We start from the raw sequence: 18,770 nt of genomic DNA, 5'->3' as shown, positions 1-18,770 counted from the left end.
GGCTTTCTGCAGCCTCTGCCCCCGTTGTGGCATTCATAATGGCAGCAAGTTTGTATGTTAGGCGTTCAGAAAGCAGGGACTACCTAGGTATACAGTACCAGTAATACTTACAACTTACCTCTATTTCTTTGTTTGTTTATCACTGTAATGGTTAATAATCGGTACTACCCATAAGGGTGTCAGGGAGGCACACCAAAAGGATGTATACATTATTTAAAACAATTTAAGAGGCAAGAAAAAGTCACCCTAAGATAAGAATGAATACAAGATACAATAATAATTAATTTTGTTAAAAACTTTGGACGCTGCGTTTCGCGGACATCCACCTGCTTCCTCAGGTCAATAAAAGTGTCTCAAGTAAGAGTGAATTGGCTGGTTTCATAGTCCATCATTGTCCAATACTCCTATTGTAGTCTAATGTCACTTTTGGGGGTGAACTAATTAACCTATCTGTATGTTTTGGTATGTGGGAGGTAACCGGTGTACCCAGAGTAAACCCAGGCAAATACAAGAACATACAAACTCCATGCAGATAGTGTCCTGGCCCAGATATGAACCCAGTGCTGAAACGGGGCTATCCGTTACACCACCATGCTTATCCCCAACCCATCTCTCCCTGCAGGGATTCTTCCGCAGGAGCCAACAAGGGAAGCCAATTTATTCCTGCAGCCAACAGCAAAGCTGCCAGATCGACCGTTCCAACCGAAACCGCTGCCAGCACTGCCGTCTGCAGAAGTGTCTGTCGCTGGGGATGTCACGTGACGGTAAGATTCTACGCTGCTCCTTTTACCTGAGTTGTCTTGTTCTGCCTGCAGGTTTTACTATTTCCCTGCATTATTGGAGAAACACACAAAAATAAGGACAAAACTGGCTACATATGGTCTTTAGCAGAGACTTATGCAAAATGTTCTCCTTCTTCTTCCAATGACACTACAGCTCAGATAGTAGCCTGGCCTCCTTCAATTTCTTGCCCCATCCATTCTTATCCATTGCTGCCTGCCTCCAGCTGTGTATGTGTATTCATTCTTCAGCATTGTTGCCGACGTCATCAAGCCATCTATCTCTAGGTCTTCCAACTGGTCTCCGTCCATCCGTGTTCGGTATTCTTGTTGGGATTTGTCATCTCCTTGAACATCCCGTGTCTTTACACTGAGGGCCCTTTCACACTGGCACATTGCGTTGGCTTGTTTTACGCTTGCATGAAAAAAGGGCGCAGTGAAAAAAAGGGCTAACGAAATTGCGCAGGTGGATAACGAAATTTGATAACGATAAACATCATTGTCAAACTTGGTTATCGATAAATACCATAAAAACAGACGGGAGATAATAACGAAAATATATTAATGTTAAAAACCATTACGTAATTCAACAATACAGCTTAACCCAACTCTACTCTCACATAGAATCCTCCCATGATGGTGCCTAAAACTAACCACTCCCCTGGTGGCGCCTAACCCTAACCACCCCCCGGTGGTGTCTAAACCTAACCACCCCCCTGGTAGTTCCTAACCCTATCCCCCCCTGGTGGTGCCTAACCCTAACCACCCTCCTGGTGGTACCTAACCCTAACCACTACCCCTGGTGTGGCCTAAAACTAACCGCCGCCCAGGTGGTGCCTAACCCTAACCACTCCCCCTGGTGGTACCTAACCCTAACCACTCCCCCTGGTGGTGCCTAAAACTAACCACTCCCCTGGTGGCGCCTAACCCCCCAGTGGTGCCTAACCCTAACCACCCCCCGGTGGTTCCTAACCCTATCCCCCTGGTGGTCCCTAACCACCCACGGTGGTTCCTAACCCTAACCACCCCCCTGGTGGTGCCTAACCCTATCCCCCCCTGGTGGTGCCTAACCCTAACCACCCCCCTGGTGGTACCTAACCCTAACCACTACCCCTGGTGTGGCCTAAAACTAACCGCTGCCCAGCTGGTGCCTAACCCTAACCACTCCCCCTGGTGGTACCTAACCCTAACCACTCCCCCTGGTGGTACATAACACTAACCACTCCCCCTGGTGGTGCCTAAAACTAACCACTCCCCTGGTGGCGCCTAACCTCCCCAGTGGTGCCTAACCCTAACCACCCCGCGGTGGTTCCTAACCCTATCCCCCTGGTGGTTCCTAACCCTAACCACCCCCCTGGTGGTACCTAACCCTAACCACCCCCCTGGTGGTTCCTAACCCTATCCCCCTGGTTTTGCCTAACCCTAACCATCCCCCTGATGGTACCTAACCCTAACCACCCTCCCTGGTGTTGCCTAAAACTAACTGCCGCCCAGGTGGTGCCTAACCCTAACCAGTCCCCCTGGTGGTACCTAACACTAACCACTCCCTTGCAGAAACACCCTTTTACACATAGAAACGATAATATCTTTGATAACGTAAAATCTGTACATACAAACAAAATAATATGACAAAAACTATGACGTTGCAAGCTTCTAAAATGATAACATACTTCAAAAACCTTTAATGTTCTAATGTTCTCAACGATATTTATTGCGGCGCCCTTTTTTCTTTTTTTTTTTTTTGCTGTATTAACGATAATTGCATTAAAGTCTTTGGCGGCGCCCTTTTCGTCCACCCTCAGCCGGCGCCCTTTTTTCCTGCTACCTGTGTCACAGCAGGCCAAGGCTACGCCAATGAAAGTCTATGCGGCAGTTCACATCAACGTGGTGCGGTGGAAGTGACTTTTTCACCACATCCCGACGCAAGCACATACCTATGTTAATGGGCGACTTGTGTGGCGATGTGCGGAAGTCATGTAAGTCTATGGCGACGTTCGCCGCAAGTTTTCACATCGCGCATGCGCGGTGGCGTGTTTTAGCAATACACTCCTGCGCAGTTTGTGTGTTCGGCCACAGGAAGTGAGCACTAGAGCCTCACTTCCTGCTTGGCCTGCTGCCAGATGGAGATTACCACGTATTAACGCGGTCATCCCCAAAGGCTCGTTTTTGGCGGTCTGGTGTGATGCGGTCCCTGGACCGAACCGCAAACGCAGATCTGCAGTGTGAAATTGGCCTAAAGCGGATTCAAACTCTTGCACAACACGAAATAAAAAGTCTTTATACCACATATAGTTGCTGAAGAAACTCACTGCTCTGTGTTCAGTATTTGTTTAGCCACATCAGAGCTTCCAATTTGATCTTATCAGCAGCTGTGAATCAGATCTGTGAGCTGCTCAAAAGAAAACACTGAGGCTTAACCCTTTCTACTCTCCCAGGAATGTGAATCCAAGTTAAATCTTAAAGCTTTTTACGATTTCCATGAATTGTAATGAAGATTTTTTTTTCCATAAAGGTTATCATGCTGTGGTTAATTTTTTAGCGCAGAGAGGAAGTTCTGGGTTTAGATTCACTTTAAAGACTCCTTACTGTTGCAAGACTTATCTGATTTGTAGAGGACTAAGTGTTAGCCTACATGAACCTCGAGCCTAGGGCAAATTTGTGAAAAAACGCCACCCCCAGTATAATAACCCCCCCATAATAGGTAGCCTGGAGTAGATAGCGGGCAGAAAGGGGGTATTGGGCACAGTGGCGGGGAGTGACGTCAGACCCCCTCCCTCACCTGAGTCCCCCGATCTGCGCTCCCCCTCTTGCTATTAATGTGGCAGGTATATTGTCAGGCAGCGGGCGGGTAGGACTCACCTCTTCCGTGCTCCAGCGTGCGGTCCACTCTCGTCACTTCCTGCAATGCCGTCCACTTACAGTACAGGCATTGCAGGAAGTGACGAGAGTGGAAACTCACGCTGGAACGCGGAAGAGGTGAGTCATCACCGCCCGCTTCCCGATTATACTACGCTGCTGTGCTTAATAGCTGGAGGCGGACGCAGATTGTGGGACCCAGGTGAGGGAGGAGGGTAAGACCCCCCCCTCCCCGCCACTGTGCCCAATACCCTCTTCCTGCTCGCTACCCCCTCCAGCCCGCAGCCCCTCCCACCCACAGCCAGATGGATGCCGCCCCCCCAAATTTGCCGCCTGAGGAACCCGCCTCATGGGCGGACCAGCCCTGCTCTCGCCAGCCCAAAACGTTGTCAGGGTCTTTCATACAATTATATTATAAAGTAAAATTGTAAAGTTTGTTACCATAAACTTGTGTTTCTTTGTTAGTTCTTAATAAACATTCCTAAAACCAAAGAAAATGTGATATAGAGAGGATCTGAGCATATTTTTCTACTCCTTTTCTCCTTCTGGCACAGCTGTAAAGTTCGGTCGAATGTCAAAGAAGACACGTGACATTCTGCAGGCTGAGGTGCGGAAGCTGCAGCAGAACGAGCAGAGAGCAGAGGTGTCATCCAGTGTACCGAACCCAGAACCTCGGGTGGAGCAGCCAACCTCAACCTCTCCAGAACTGCCACATGCCATCCAACATTCCGTCTGGACAAGCCACAGTCGGTGGGATCCGTCCTGTTCTTCACGTTCTTCGTGTCTACTACCCAGGATAACATCACAGAAGGAGACTTTTGTCCTCCATCAGAGCACCCCAGAGAGGACACCGATGGAAACCCTGCTTAGAAAAACCTCCCGTAGAGAGCACGGGGAACATGTGAGGACCGCCATGTTCCCGAGCATAGAACCCTACTGCAACCTAAGCAGCTTCCTACTCCCCGAGTGTATGATATCAGCCACAGAGCTCGGTGAGTTGGGACTAAGCTCAGCACTGAGCACTGGTAGACATTGTACAGAAGGAAAACTATATCTTTATTTCACACACTGTACTAGTAGTATGTGTGAAGTAAAGACTAGGGATGGTCAGAAATGCCGAAATCTTATTCCGCAGAAATTCCGATTTCCGCCAATGCCGATTACCGATTCTGCGGATTTCTGACTTCAGATTTCCGAGTGGTGTTTTTTTGGTCATTTTTTGCCTTCTCTGATTGGCCAAATACTTCTGAGTTGCTTCTGCATGCTCTGATCTGGTCCAGTGCTTCCGAGTTCTGTGATCGGGCTGCAATTACTGAAATGCAGTATTTCCGCAGGACCGCAGAAATCTGATTTCTGAGATCCACTTTCCGATTTCCAATCAGAAATTCGGAAATTTCAATTCCTCAAGATCCGAATGCGCATCCCTAGTAAAGACCACTAGTAAACACTGAAAAGACAATAAAAAGAAAAGAACATTGACTTGATAATCTCTTGTCTAAAATGCAACTTAAATTCCACATTTGCTATTATAATGCTTGTTAGTGTTCAGGGTCGGTTCTAGACTTTTTGGATAAAAGACCCCCGATTGTGAATGATAGGTAACTAGTATAGTTAGCTAGTTAATTAGTGGCACCACCTGATGAAGTAACAGGTTCCCCTGGTAACGGTGCATGTACAGGAAGAAAGTACTTCCTGTATATGCGCCGCTATGGGAGCTGCTCTCCTGTCTCAGCGGCACTGTGGGAGGGGCTGGGGACTGTTAGAGGAGGCGGCCGCCGAGAAGATTAGATGAACGGTGGCCGCAGGGGGAGGGGGCGGGTGCTGGTCCAACCACACCGATGCCAAGTTGTGTTGTAGAACAGTGATGGACTCTCTAAAGCACAGTTGTCAAACACACGGCCCACGGGCTGAATGCGGCCCTTCTTACCTATCGCAACAACAGTGCGCTGCCTTTCCGTACAAAGGAGCACACCATTGACTGTGTTTCTAATTTAAACATTGTCTGAGTTTGAGCCCGGGGTGTAGCGATAACCCATGGGACTCCCCCAACAAAATCTGCTACACACAATACCTGGGGGAGGGGGGGGGGAGCTGCAAGACTAGTGCAGTGTAATATTTAGCTGCTCCAATGACATACCTCCCAACTTTTTGAGATAAGAAAGAGGGACACTTAAGCCACGCCTCTGCCACACCCCTAATCACGCCCCTGGCACACCCCTAGTCACGCATATCATAATAATTTCATAAGAAGACAATGTGTTGTTTTATAATTCATACCACACTGCTCCTTTCCTTCTATTCCTAGTTCATTTTGCTTCATATTAACACATGAAAATAAGAATTATATCAATTTAAAGAATTGGAATAAAGTTTAAAGTCAATTAAACACATTTTTCAGCAGAAAATGACATGTATTTACATACATCTGTCCATCAGTCCTGAAAAGGGGACAAATGGGGAAGAAAGAGGGACAGTGGGCCATGGCTCCCAAATAGGGACTCTTGGGAGCTATGCAACGATGTGTTGTTTCTTCTGTCCTTTTTGGCAGTTGCAAGCTCTGTGCTTCCATACCTCCCAGCTTCCGGTCACATGACATGTCACATGACATGTTCTCAGAGCCAAAGGTATATACAGCATAGAGCGTGTGGCTGCCAGGAAGATCTGAGGAGTTCTGAAGCAGCTCTGTAGCAGGTAAATACTAATATGTAAATAAATGATGTCAAGCGCAAATCACAGTATTCTGAATCAGCTTCAGTTGTTAAAGGGAACCAGAGAGGATGAAGAAAAGCTATTATACATACCTGGGGCTTCCTCCAGCCCCATACGCCTGGATCGCTCCCACGCCGCCGTCCTCCGCTGCCTGGATCCGCCGGTACCGGGTCCCGTCATTGCCATGAGTCGGCCAGCGGACGCGGCCAATTCTCCGCTACGCATCACAGGGGGCTCCCTCCATACAAGTATGCGTGTGGCTGCTTACTGCGCAGCCGCATGCGTACGGGTATGGAGGGAGCCCCTGTGATGCGGACAATTGGCCGCGTCCGCCGGAAGTGACGGGACCCGGTACCGCCGATAGAGGAAGCGGAGGACGGCGGTGTGGGAGCGATCCAGGCTTATGGAGCTGGAAGAAGCCCCAGGTATGTATAAAATCTTTTTCCTATTTTAGCGAAGCATTCCTCTCTGGTTCCCTTTAATATGCAGTCAATGATTCTTCAATGCAATGGGATGCTCCACTGCTCCACGCTACTCTACAGAAGGGGTACCAGCTTCAGTTCTTAATATGCAGTCAATGATTTTTCAATGTAATGGGATGAGTATCCACCAACACCAGGGCACCCTTTGGGGAACAAACTCACCAAAGATAGATTACCACAGTTAGGTTAGTCAATAGCACTTTATCCAGGTAAATATTAAACTGCTCCACGCTACTCTACAGAAGGGGTACCAGCGAGCCCACCACAGTCACAGTTACACCACTTATGTTGAGACTGTTCTATGAATATTAAATCTTAGTAAAGAGTCTGGCCCGTGACTTCAACTACGTTTTTGATTTTGGCCCCTTGGGTGATTAAGTTTTACACCCCTGATCTAAAGCAATGTTCTCAAACTTGTAGCCAAGACCTACCAACGATGCATGTACAGGGTGACCTCACATCTGCACAGGTGTTTGTGAGCACAGTGTCTGTGGGTCTTGAGTAGGGATGGTTGGAAATGCCGATTTTCGACTAACACGGAACTCCACATTCCCGCATGTAACATTTCGAGGTTCCGCTATATTTTGTGGATGTACGCTATATTATGCGTAATCCACAATTACGAATGCCAACAGCGATATGCTTCAGAATTCTCTGATTGGCCTAATAATTCCGAGTCTTATGATTGGCCTACAAATTCCGAGCCTTGGTACTCGGAGTATCGCTCTCTGAAAATGTGGTATTTTGCGGAATTCTGATTTCCACAATCCAATTTCCGAATACCACTTTTTGTGTAATCCCTTATTGGGCTCTGCACCTTCTCAGTAATGGGAAATTCTCTTACTTGCAAGGAGGCGAACATGGAAAGTTTGAGAACATCTACCTTCATCTTTATGGCCTTCTGGAAAGTCTTTCCAGCTCGCTTGGTATTCATGAATTATTCTTCTTCCACTTTGGTCTCTTTAGAACTGTTGACGCAGAACGTAGTGTTTGCCCACCAGGAGACGTGCCAGTTCCGGCAAGAGAACCTTCATGTGTTGCGCTGGGAGACCTTCTCACCAGATGAGCTCCAAAACTTCCATCATAAGGTGACTTGTGGTTATTATTATCTCTACAGAGCATTTCAGTTTATTTCTCCTGAAACCACACTCAATGGCCTCAATTCTGGTAGCTAAGTGAGGTAAACAGTTGGATTGACTTGAGCTGCTTCTTATCAGTTGTTTGAACAATAGCAAACAACTTTTTTTGGTTGTTTCAACTTTTTTCACAACAAAAGTTGTTTGATAATTGTGCGTTTAAAATACTTTTGTTGAGTGCGTGTATGAGCCTTTAGCTCTCCTATCAGTTAACCACCCTGGCGTTCTATTAAATGCGCCAGGGTGGATGCGCAGCACTAATTTTTTTTTTCTATCATGTAGCTAGCCTAGCACTAGCTAGGCGGCGGCGATCAAGGTAGACACGCAGCTAGCAAAGTGCTAGCTGCGTGTATTAAAAAAAAATTATGAAAATCGGCCCACCAGGGCCTGAGCGGCGCCCTCTGGTGGTAATGGACGAGCTGAGCTTGTCATTACCACCGAGGAGGTTAAGGTGAAAAATAATTAAGCTTTGTAAAGCAACCTCTATAATGCTTGAGAAAAAAAATTTAATGCTTCAGGGCCAAGTAGAGAAAAAAAGTAGTAATAACTAGTAGTAAATAAAAATAAAAAGTAAATAAATATAATAAAAAGTAGTAGTAGTAACTCAATAGAACATTTTATTGAGCTATCATGAGAAAAAGTAAGATAATTTTGTAAGATATGGTAATAAACATACATACAGACTTGTGTAAACACAAAAACAAAAGATGCCCTCCTAGCTTCTCAAGTAGAGAGTGTGAGGGTATGCTAGTGGTTTTCATGATTCTCTGTCTTTGATCAGCCAATGGATGAGATGTGGGAGCGCTGTGTGTGTCACGTCACCGATGCCATCCAGTATATTGTGGAGTTTGCCAAACGTCTCAGTGGCTTCATGGACCTCAACCCCAATGATCAAATTGTCCTTCTGAAAGCAGGTAAAAGAAACGCCACTGGTCTTGTGATCTTGATAGACCTTGTATGCATATGTTACGGCCAAAGCCAGAAGTTAGCCAAAGGAGGAACTGGCCGGCCATTTCTCAAAAAGGCCAATTTAGTTGTGACATCACTGGCCAAAGTCGAACATTGACCGGTCAATGTGTAAAATGGCTTTCCTGACATTTTACTATTTACCTGGTGTTGTGTCACTTTCTTGGACATGACATGAATCTGGAGAGATAGGAAGGTTACGGTTAGGCAAAGGAGAGGAGGAGAAGGAGATTAGTGGTAAGCACAGTAGATGGAGGTTAATTTTAAGCAGAGGAGAGGGGAGGTTTGTGATAGGCAGAGGATAGTGGCATTAGTTAGCATTAGTTAGCATTAGGCACTAGAGATTTGAAAGTTAGTGTTAGGCATAAGTTTGCAGGTCACATATTCGGAAGAAAACACTTTTTTTTGTCATCTCACCAGCCAAAAGCCAATGTACAATGTATTCTCTTACATCTGACCTTGGCCACATCGCTTGGCCACTTCCCACATTGGCCATTTTGAGAACTGGCCATACTTCTGGCTTTGGCCATAACACATACGGTAAATCAAAGATGACTTCTTTGAAGCTTTGATACTTTTCTTCATCTTTTAGGTGCCATGGAGGTGCTGCTAATCAGAATGACCCGAGCATTTAACTGCTACAATAACACCATTTTCTTTGAAGGAAAATACGCTCAGCTTGAGCTCTTCCATTCTTTGGGTAAGTTTCCATGGCTACAACCAGACAACACTTCCAATCGACGTTCCACATTACTTCTCTCTGCCCACTTCTGTTCCTTGAGGACTTCATTCTACCTGGAATTGCATTTCAAAGTTCCCAGCTATGGTGAGGGAGTGAGGTGTTTAACCACCTTAGCGGTATGGACGAGCTCAGCTCGTCCATTACCGCCAGAGGGTGCCGCTCAGGCCCTGCTGGGCCGATTTTCCTCAAATAAAAAGCAGCACACACAGCCGGCACTTTGCCAGCCGCGTGTGCTGCCTGATCGCCGCCGCTCTGCGGCGATCCGCCGCGAGCAGCGGCGAAAGAGGGTCCCCCCCAGCCGCCCGAGCCCTGCGCAGCCGGAACAATAGTTCCGGCCAGCGCTATGGGCTGGATCGGAGGCGGCTGACGTCAGGACGTCGGCTGACGTCCATGACGTCACTCCGCTTGTCGCCATGGCGACGAAGTAAGCAAAACACGGAAGGCCGCTCATTGCGGCCTTCCGTGTTACTTTTGGCCGCCGGAGGCGATCAGAAGAACGCCTCCGAAGCGCCCTCTAGTGGGCTTTCATGCAGCCAACTTTCAGTTGGCTGCATGAAATAGTTTTTTTTTTATTTAAAAAAAACCCTCCCGCAGCCGCCCTGGCGATCTTAATAGACCGGGCTGGTAGTGAAAAAAAAAAATGGTTAAAATTGCTTATTCTTTACAATATTTATTTATAGATTATTTAGTCAGTGTTTGTCCCATTATAAAATCTTTCCTCTCTCTGATTTACATTCTGAAATGTATCACAGGAGGTGACATCCTTAGTTCTGCCAGGTGATCTGTACGGAATGTTCGTTACTGAGAGTTCTGTGTACAGAGGTAGATACTGGTTGCTTGGCAGTTGGAAAAAGCCATCATTTCCCACAATGCAATGAGGTTCTCAGACAGCAAACTGTCAGGATCTTGGTCATGACATCACACTGTGGGAGGGGTTTCACCACAATATCAGCCATACAGACCCCCCACAGGTGATCTATTTGAGAAAAGGTAAGGATTTCTCATGGGAAAGATTTCTCATGTCTCGGCTACTGATTGGATTGAAGTTCAATCCTGGGTTAAAGTTCCTCTTTAAAGTAAACCTGAGATGGGGAGGAGCAAGTTCTATTTAATTTATCTTCTTCCAGTTTTTTTTCCCAGCATGCTCCACTATGCCCCTCCATAACATTGCCTGTTGGGGGCTACTGCACACGTATGACCCAGGCTGAGCACCTTCCATGATTGTGCTCCCTGCACCTTGCCAGAATGCTCCTGGCCATGGCTGCACGATCAATGAAGCGCAAGGTCCAGGCCGTGCATATGCAGTAGCCCGCTACTGGTTTAGTCAGCAAGCTTTCGGAGGGGCATATCTACACAGTGGAGTGAACCAGGAGGAAAACGAGGAACCTGTAAAGGGGCCATCACACTCATCCCTGCTATTTTTAGACAGTTTTTTGGGGAACGTTTTTCGTATTTGCTATCTGCATTTTGCGTGGTTTTTTTTGCTTCTGAATTTTATTTTTTTCTTCGCTTTTTAATGCAAATTTTCACATTACAATTTTTTTTATAAACATTGACAATTGACATGAATTTGTATGTAATAATCTTTACATTCATATGCAAATTTTCGCATTTGTAATGTGAAAAATTGCATTTCTGTTGACTTGCATCGTATGGGATTCGCATGTCCGTTCCGAAAAAAAAATGCATCCATGTAGGCCGTTTCTTTTCTGCAGAAAATTTGGACATGAAAATTTACTTTAAATCGCACAATATAGAAGATATAGTGGAGCACCGCCTCTGCTTGCCAAAAGATGTGCCTCGGCCAGATCCGGCAGCACTCCAGATCAAACTTCAATGCATTGCAATAAAGCCGGCACCATCAATATCAATGCTCTTTTATTAGATCAGATGCTTGACAGCCATCATAGCCATGCTATGATGGCTAACAAGCATCTGATCTAATAAAAGAGCATTGATATTGATGGTGCCGGCTTTATTGCAATACTTTAAATCGCACAACAAATACGGGTTCTTTGGCAATGAAAAGTCCTATCTTCAAAACCTGGTAAAACACCTGTTGTGATGTTGGGTAGAGCTTGATGAGATGATGTCATGTTTCCTTTGCAGGGTGTAGTGACCTCATCAGTGCCATGTTTGACTTTTGCCATACACTGGGCGTTCTCAACCTCACAGAGCACGAGATGGCCTTCTACAGCGCAATGACCCTACTGGATCCTGGTAAGACTCTTCTTATCAGTAAGATGAATACGGCAAATATGGATTGTCAGAAATGCCGATCTCTGCGTCTGCAGAAATTCTGCTTACCGCCAATGCCGATTACTGCTACCGCTTTCTGCCGTCTATGTATTTCCCCATTCCGATGTGGATTTCCCCCCCCCCCAAAACAATTAACGTTCTCCGATTGTCTTACTCATTGTAAGTCTTCTGAAGTTCTGATTGGCTTGAAATGATTGAATATTGGTAAGTGGAGTTTCGCAAAGAAATGCATTTTCTGATTGGCTAAATCATTCCGACTTTCTGAGTCTTCGGATTGGCTTAAAATTACCGAATATTGGTAATGTGGGTTTTCCGCTAAAATTTTCATCTAAAATCCGCATTCTCTGATTGATTTAGTCTAAGTCTTCTGATTGGCTTAAAATTACTGCACACTGATAAGTGGAATTTCCGCGTAAATTTTCGCATTTCCGCGAATATCCGCGTTTCCACATCGCATTTCCGCGGAATCCGAAAGAGCATCTCTAACGACTAACACGTTTATAAAACAGATAACATTTCCAATAAAAAATAATTCTTTGTCCTTGAACGATACCTTGTACTTGGCGAATAAAATTCTATTCCAAAGAATAGCTCTCTTATAATTAGTAGGGATGAGCTTCCGAAATCCACGTAATTCTGATTTCTAAGTTTCCGATCGGAAATTGCCTTTCCGCTGCAGAAACTGGAAGTCTGCAGAATACCGCATTACCAAGACTCAGAATCTTTGGGCCAATCAGAGAATCAGTATTGTACCATGCTAATCGAAAGTCCGCGGAACACCAAGTACTAAGACTCATTATTTTTTTAGGCCAATCATAAGACTCGGAAGTATAAGGCCAATTAGTGAATTCAGAAGTGTACCACGGTTGCCGATCATAACATCGTACATCAGCAAAATATAGTGGATTCTGCAAAAAACAATATCATTTTTAAATTAAATAACTTATACTGCGGAAATAAGAAATTCCAAAAACACTTCTTGGAATGTGGAATTCCGACGGAATCAGAAATCAATATTTCCGACCATCCCTAAAATTAGTTTTGGACAGCAAGCGTGTGACCTGCTGTACCTCGTATCTTTTCCCTCTCCTCCTCTCTTGTCCTCTGCATTTGTGTCCTCTCTTTGTGCTATAAATAGGTCCCTGGACATAACATTGTATTCATTTCATTAGAAGTATTTACAAGAATTCTAAGCACATCCTTCCTTTTCCTCAGGTCGAGCGTGGCTACAAGAAAAGCAGAAAGTGGAGACACTCTACAGAAAGATACATTTGGCCTTCCGACACCTACTGAGGAGGACCCACCGGGACGGCCTAATAAGCAAGGTGAAAGACTAAATCTAGCTATAGATAACGTACAGTATATACGTGGATCAAAGGCCCCAAAATGAAATTAGATGATTAAAAAACAGTTTAAAAATAGAGGAGGTAAAGGTAAACTAACCTCCTTTTGGGCAAAAAATAATGTGGTCAAGAACTGTAATTTAATTGATCCAAATATACAAAACTCTCACAATGCATTTCTCGGGATCATGTTCCCGCTTCTTCAGGCATATAAAAGGAGCAAGATCTCCAATGAGCTGTAGTAGAGCCTAGTGCCTCAGGCATTTCACTAAGTCACTAAGGCTCATTGGAGATTTTGCTCTTTTTATATGCCTGAAAAAGCATGAACCTAGTCCCGAGAAATGCATTTCAATCTATTAGGTTTTTTCCTTTACTGTTCTTATGCCCACCATTGAATTTTTTTTCTGAGAGGAGGTAAATGTACCTTTCCTCCTCTATTTTTAAACTGTTCTTAATCATTTTATTTCAGTTTGGTGCCTCTAAACCATGTACATAACCATACAATCTTTGTTGTTTTGTGCATAATTGAAGAGAGCAACTTTTTAACCTGAGTGGGGTTGGTTTTGTTCTCTCCACCTGCCTACTGTTTTTTCATCTAACGTGGCACACAAATGTGAGTATAATTCATGTTGTCCTAATCCCCATGTGACAGACTTACTACCGGTACACTATATTGCCGGTTGGATTCCTCCCTCATTCCCCTCCTTCCATGTTTCCTTATAGATAAACAATGTACCCCACTGTTACGGACAGGCGATGATCAGCATTTATGTAGAATGCCTATGGCAATGTTATGCTCTCCAATGTGTGAAGCTTCATAGACCTCTTCTTTACTTGTGTTCAAGAGCTCTTTGAAAGCCTCAGAAGTATCATCTCCACCTATGTCAGGAATTCTAGGAAGACCTCAGATATGTCCTCTTCAACTATATTGGGAGTTCTATGAAGTTCCCACAGGTGTTCATTACTTCCTTCGCTGGAGGATGACAAAGGCCTCATATATGTCCTCTTAGCCTTTGTCTGGACCTTTGGGAAGGACTCAAAGGTATCCTCATCACTCCTATCGGCAGTTCATTGGGTCCCCTGTGGTTCCATTGGGCTGCTCCCCTGCAGTTACACTACTGGAGGTTGCAAACACAGGGAAAAGGGGAGCTGCCGCCCAAGGGAGCTGTACCCATGGTAGCTCTACCCATGGTAGAGGGCAGGGCCGGATTTAAAACTCAAAGGCCGTTAGGCAAAGGTGTTCTCCTACCCTACAACTCTGCCCCCAAACACAGGCCACACCCCCAAATAAAAATATTCTGAACTCTAATCCCTTCCTTATGTCACTAACTGTCTTACACTCTAACCACTAGTTAGTGATCTGAGGATGGGGGTCACGTCACCCACTTAAGGCAACTTTAGGCACCTGCCTACAGTGCCCTACAGGAAATCCAGCCCTGGTAGAGGGGGGGGTTGCACATGGAATGGGAGGGGGCTGCTATACATGGAAAGGGAGCAAGAAGAAAGTTGACCTTGCGGTGGAAAACTGGTTAACTCCAGCCTTGCCTACAGCTGTAGTTCCAAGAAGGTTTCTTCTCTTACTTCTGGTGCTCTATGCGGAGACCTTGAGGTGTCCTCAATTTGCTTTCCGTGTAATCACACTCTTCTCAACTGCAAAACTGTTTATGCCTCCAGAGATTATTCAGTGAATGTTTTCTGAAAGTTCTCTTACCTTTTAGCTCCCTCACAAAGATCGCCTCTCTGCCATATGCCAGCTGCATTCGGAGAAACTGAACGTCTTCTGGCAGATGTACCCGGGCATCGCGTGGGAGAGGTTCCCTCCGCTCTACAAGGAGCTCTTCATCTCCGAAGCCGAGAATTCCTGAGGGGAAGGAGACCTCAGCCTACACTCCTTATTGTCCATGGCTTTCTCCCGCAGTCACGATGCTCTCAGCTTTGTACTCAGAAGACGGTTTGTGACGGAGATCAGCCAATCTTCATACATTGGCCAGAAGCCCTGCGTGGGATGTGAAGGGCTCTTCAACTCTTCTTAGTCTGGTTCATTCAACCTAATGGACGCGGTGTTTCTTTTTATCTGGACTTGAAAGGCTGGCATTAATATTTACCATAATTGGTTTGCAATCTTTATAATTTATTTTTTTTCCTTTAACATTATTATTTTACATTTCAAGTATGGCTTTTATCTATAGTGCAAAAACTTACCTCCTTTTTTTTTCTATAACCATGTGCTGAGTATAATGCTGAAATTACTTGTCGGTGATATTCATGTCTGCAGAGGGACTGATCTTTTTTAAGAGCACTTATGCTGGATACACATGGTGCGTTCCCACACTCGATTTCCCGCACTCGATTTCCCGCTCAATACCTATCGGCTCGATTATTTCCGACATGTCCAATTTGCGTTTAGATGGATCGATAGGTCGATTCGCATGTAAAGTATGCCAAATCGACCTAACGATCCTTTGAAACACAAATCGGACATGTCGGAAATAATCGAGTCAATGGGTATTGAGCGGGAAATCGATTGCGGGAAATCGAGTGAGGGAACGCACCATGTGTATCCAGCATAAGAGCTCTTAAAAAAGAGTCGACGGGAATCGAGCGGGAAATTGAGTGCGGGAACGCACTGTGTGTATCCAGCATTACACACCTCAAGTCTGGTCTCGGACACACCCTTTGATGATGTCACCACATGTCCCTTTATACCCATCCGTTAGGTCTTTATTAAAGACATTGTGGAGCAGGGGGAAGTTGTTTTTTTACAGCATTTTTTAGGTACAATATTTTAAAGGGGTTTTTTTTTTCCTCTTTTTTTTTGTTTGTTTTTTTGGAGACCGTAATTACACATTTGATTGCAGCATGGGAAAACACAGACCTCTCTGGGGAAGCTAACAGTGTAAATCTAACCAGGTCGGACTTTTCATTAGGCACCGTAGGCTCTTGCCTAGATGCACCACTATTGAGGGGCGCCTGCTGAGGTGGCATTTTATACCGTAGCATAGCAGGCTACAGTCTACAGGTGTGGGGATCATTAAAATCTGTCTGCACAGACATAGCGCAGTCATTTTACTACTTTATGGTGCTTTTTTTCAAGCAGTAAAACTGCACAAATGTGGGCAAAGTGGGAAAAAGTCCTTATTATTATGTTAAATGGGGGGGGGGGGGTAATGTGCACGGTAGAGCTCTGCCAGTGCTGGAGTAGTTTGCACACCTTCCAATTGATCATGAAAATTCCAGCACAGTCATCTCAGTCATGTGAAAGGGAGTCATGTGACTGAAGTTACTATCCCAGAGAAGGAGGTTCTGGGTATGAACCCAAAATGGGGGCATATATGCGTGCCGCCTAACCTATACTGGGGGCACCTATGCCTAGCTATCCTATATTGAGGGCACTTATACCTTGCTAACCTATACTGGAAGCACCTATGCCTAGCTAACCAATACTGGTGGCACCTATACCAAGCTATCCTATATTGGGGGCACTTATACTTTGCTAACCTATACTGGAGGCACCTATGCTTGGCTACCTATACTGGGGGCACCTATGCCTTGCTAACCTATACAGGGGGTACCTATGCCTGGCTTCCTATACTGGGGGTACCTATGCCAGGCTAACCTATACTCAGGGCACTTATGCCTGGCTAACCTATACTGGGGATACCTATGCCTGGCTACCTATACTGGGGGCACCTATGCTTGGCTACCTATACTGGGGGCACCTATGCCCTACTAACCTATACTGGGGGCACCTATGCCTGGCTAACTTATACTGGGGGTACCTATGCCAGGCTAACCTATACTCAGAGCACTTATGCCTGGCTAACCTATACTGGGGATACCTATGCCTGGCTACCTATACTCAGGGCACTTATGCCTGGCTAACCTATACTGGGGATACCTATACTGGGGGCACCTATGCCTGGCTACCTATACAGGGGGCACCTATGCCTGGCTACCTATACTGGGTGCACCTATTCCTGTCTACCTATACTGAGGGCTCCTATGCTTAGCTACCTATACAGGGGGCAGCTATGCCTGGCTAACCTATACTGGGGGCATCTATGCCTGGCTAAACTATACTGGTGGCTAAATACTGCATCACAAATAACATTTGTTAGGCTATCAATTTTTACACACTTGCCCTGGGTGCAATTTAGCCTAGAAACTGGGGGCTAGGGGGGGCCACTTCTGTTGGGAGATAAAGAGCGTGGCAGCAGTAGCATCATACATTCCCTGTTTTCAGTGGAGCTACACATCCTCCTCACTATTTCTCCTGCAGTGCTATATCTCCTGGTGGCTCCTGTCCTTGCATGTCATGTGACATGCATCGGGCGCCACAAGACTGTCCAGCACGGCTGCAGAGAGGAGTGAAGAGGACGAGGGGAAGTTTGACGGGGGTTCTCCAAGACATGACCATCACTAGTCCCAGCCTCCTTGGGCTAGGTAGGAATCCGACAGCGGGACATGGCCAGAACTATGGTTGGGAGATCATCCCACCACTACAAACAATACAAGCCTCTGGGTGTCACAGTCCACTAGACTCCACACTGATGACTTGTAAGAAATTACCAGGCTGGCCATGAGGGAAAAACCCATAGGGCCACTAAGAATGACGGGGCTTCCTCAGTCCACGCCTAGAAAAGTTTGGTTCCCAGAACTGACTAGACAGAAACTTTGACTTGTCTGCAACTTTGGAAAAACATGGAATATTAATATTTATAGTACTGCACAATTGCTTCCTGTGTGGCATTAGCCTCCCTGACAATAAGCTACCTATATATGTGTGTCCTGTTATATCTCTTTATTTTATAATAAAATTGATGGCCTGTAACAACAACTGCTTTGTGGAATTCTCTTGGTGCCCGTTCGGCATTACGCTTGGTGTCGTCTTACCATATGACGAAGTCAACGAGATGTTTGTAGGCCAGAAGTGAGATTGGACTTGTGTCACACTGTAGCAGGCAGTGGTAACCGTGTAATGCTGACAGTAACGTGACCCCTTCGTAGGACTTGTTCTGATAACGGCGAGGTACTTACAATGTACACCGAACACTTATCCTATAATGGTAATTGGGTGGGAGAGATACCGTGGCACACGAGAGACAACTGCTTCTTTCGTGCATTAAGTAGAGGAAAAGTCTACATTACCAAGGAGGGTTCACTTCTGGAGTGACTTCACAATGAACAGCTTTAAAGAGAAACCGTAACCAAGAATTGAACTTCATCCCAATCAGTAGCTGATACCCCCTTTCCCATGAGAAATCTTTTCCTTTTCTCAAACGGATCATCAGGGGGCTCTGTATGGCTGATATTGTGCTTAAACCCCTGCCACGGTGTGATGTCAGGACCATGGTTCTGACATCACACTGTAGGAGCCTTGTTGCATTGTGGGAAATAACAGTTGTTTACAGCTGTTTCCAACTGCCAAAAAAGCAAGCAGCATTTCCTTCCACTGACATCACCTGCCAGCGGTAAAAATGTTACCATGTGATAAATGT

At 45.6% G+C, this 18,770-nt stretch overlaps 1 protein-coding gene across 1 annotated transcript in view; it reads left to right on the top strand.

Annotated features, from left to right (window-relative positions):
* The window catches only part of LOC137531535 (nuclear receptor ROR-gamma-like), a 66,125-nt gene extending 50,501 nt beyond the window's left edge, over positions 1-15,624 (top strand). The window contains exons 3-10 of the mRNA XM_068251454.1: positions 623-764; positions 4,190-4,627; positions 7,793-7,914; positions 8,744-8,876; positions 9,521-9,628; positions 11,780-11,890; positions 13,145-13,254; positions 14,991-15,624. Coding sequence (XP_068107555.1) covers positions 623-764; positions 4,190-4,627; positions 7,793-7,914; positions 8,744-8,876; positions 9,521-9,628; positions 11,780-11,890; positions 13,145-13,254; positions 14,991-15,137 — 1,311 coding nt within the window. The 3' untranslated portion in view covers positions 15,138-15,624. The remainder of the gene's footprint in view (positions 1-622; positions 765-4,189; positions 4,628-7,792; positions 7,915-8,743; positions 8,877-9,520; positions 9,629-11,779; positions 11,891-13,144; positions 13,255-14,990) is intronic.
* The last annotated feature ends 3,146 nt before the right edge of the window (positions 15,625-18,770 follow it).

This window comes from Hyperolius riggenbachi, chromosome 9, assembly GCF_040937935.1.
Source record: "Hyperolius riggenbachi isolate aHypRig1 chromosome 9, aHypRig1.pri, whole genome shotgun sequence".
Taxonomy (NCBI): Eukaryota; Metazoa; Chordata; class Amphibia; order Anura; family Hyperoliidae; genus Hyperolius; species Hyperolius riggenbachi.
The sequence above is the reverse complement of the archived record's forward strand: the minus strand, read 5'-3'. Positions and strand labels throughout refer to the sequence as shown.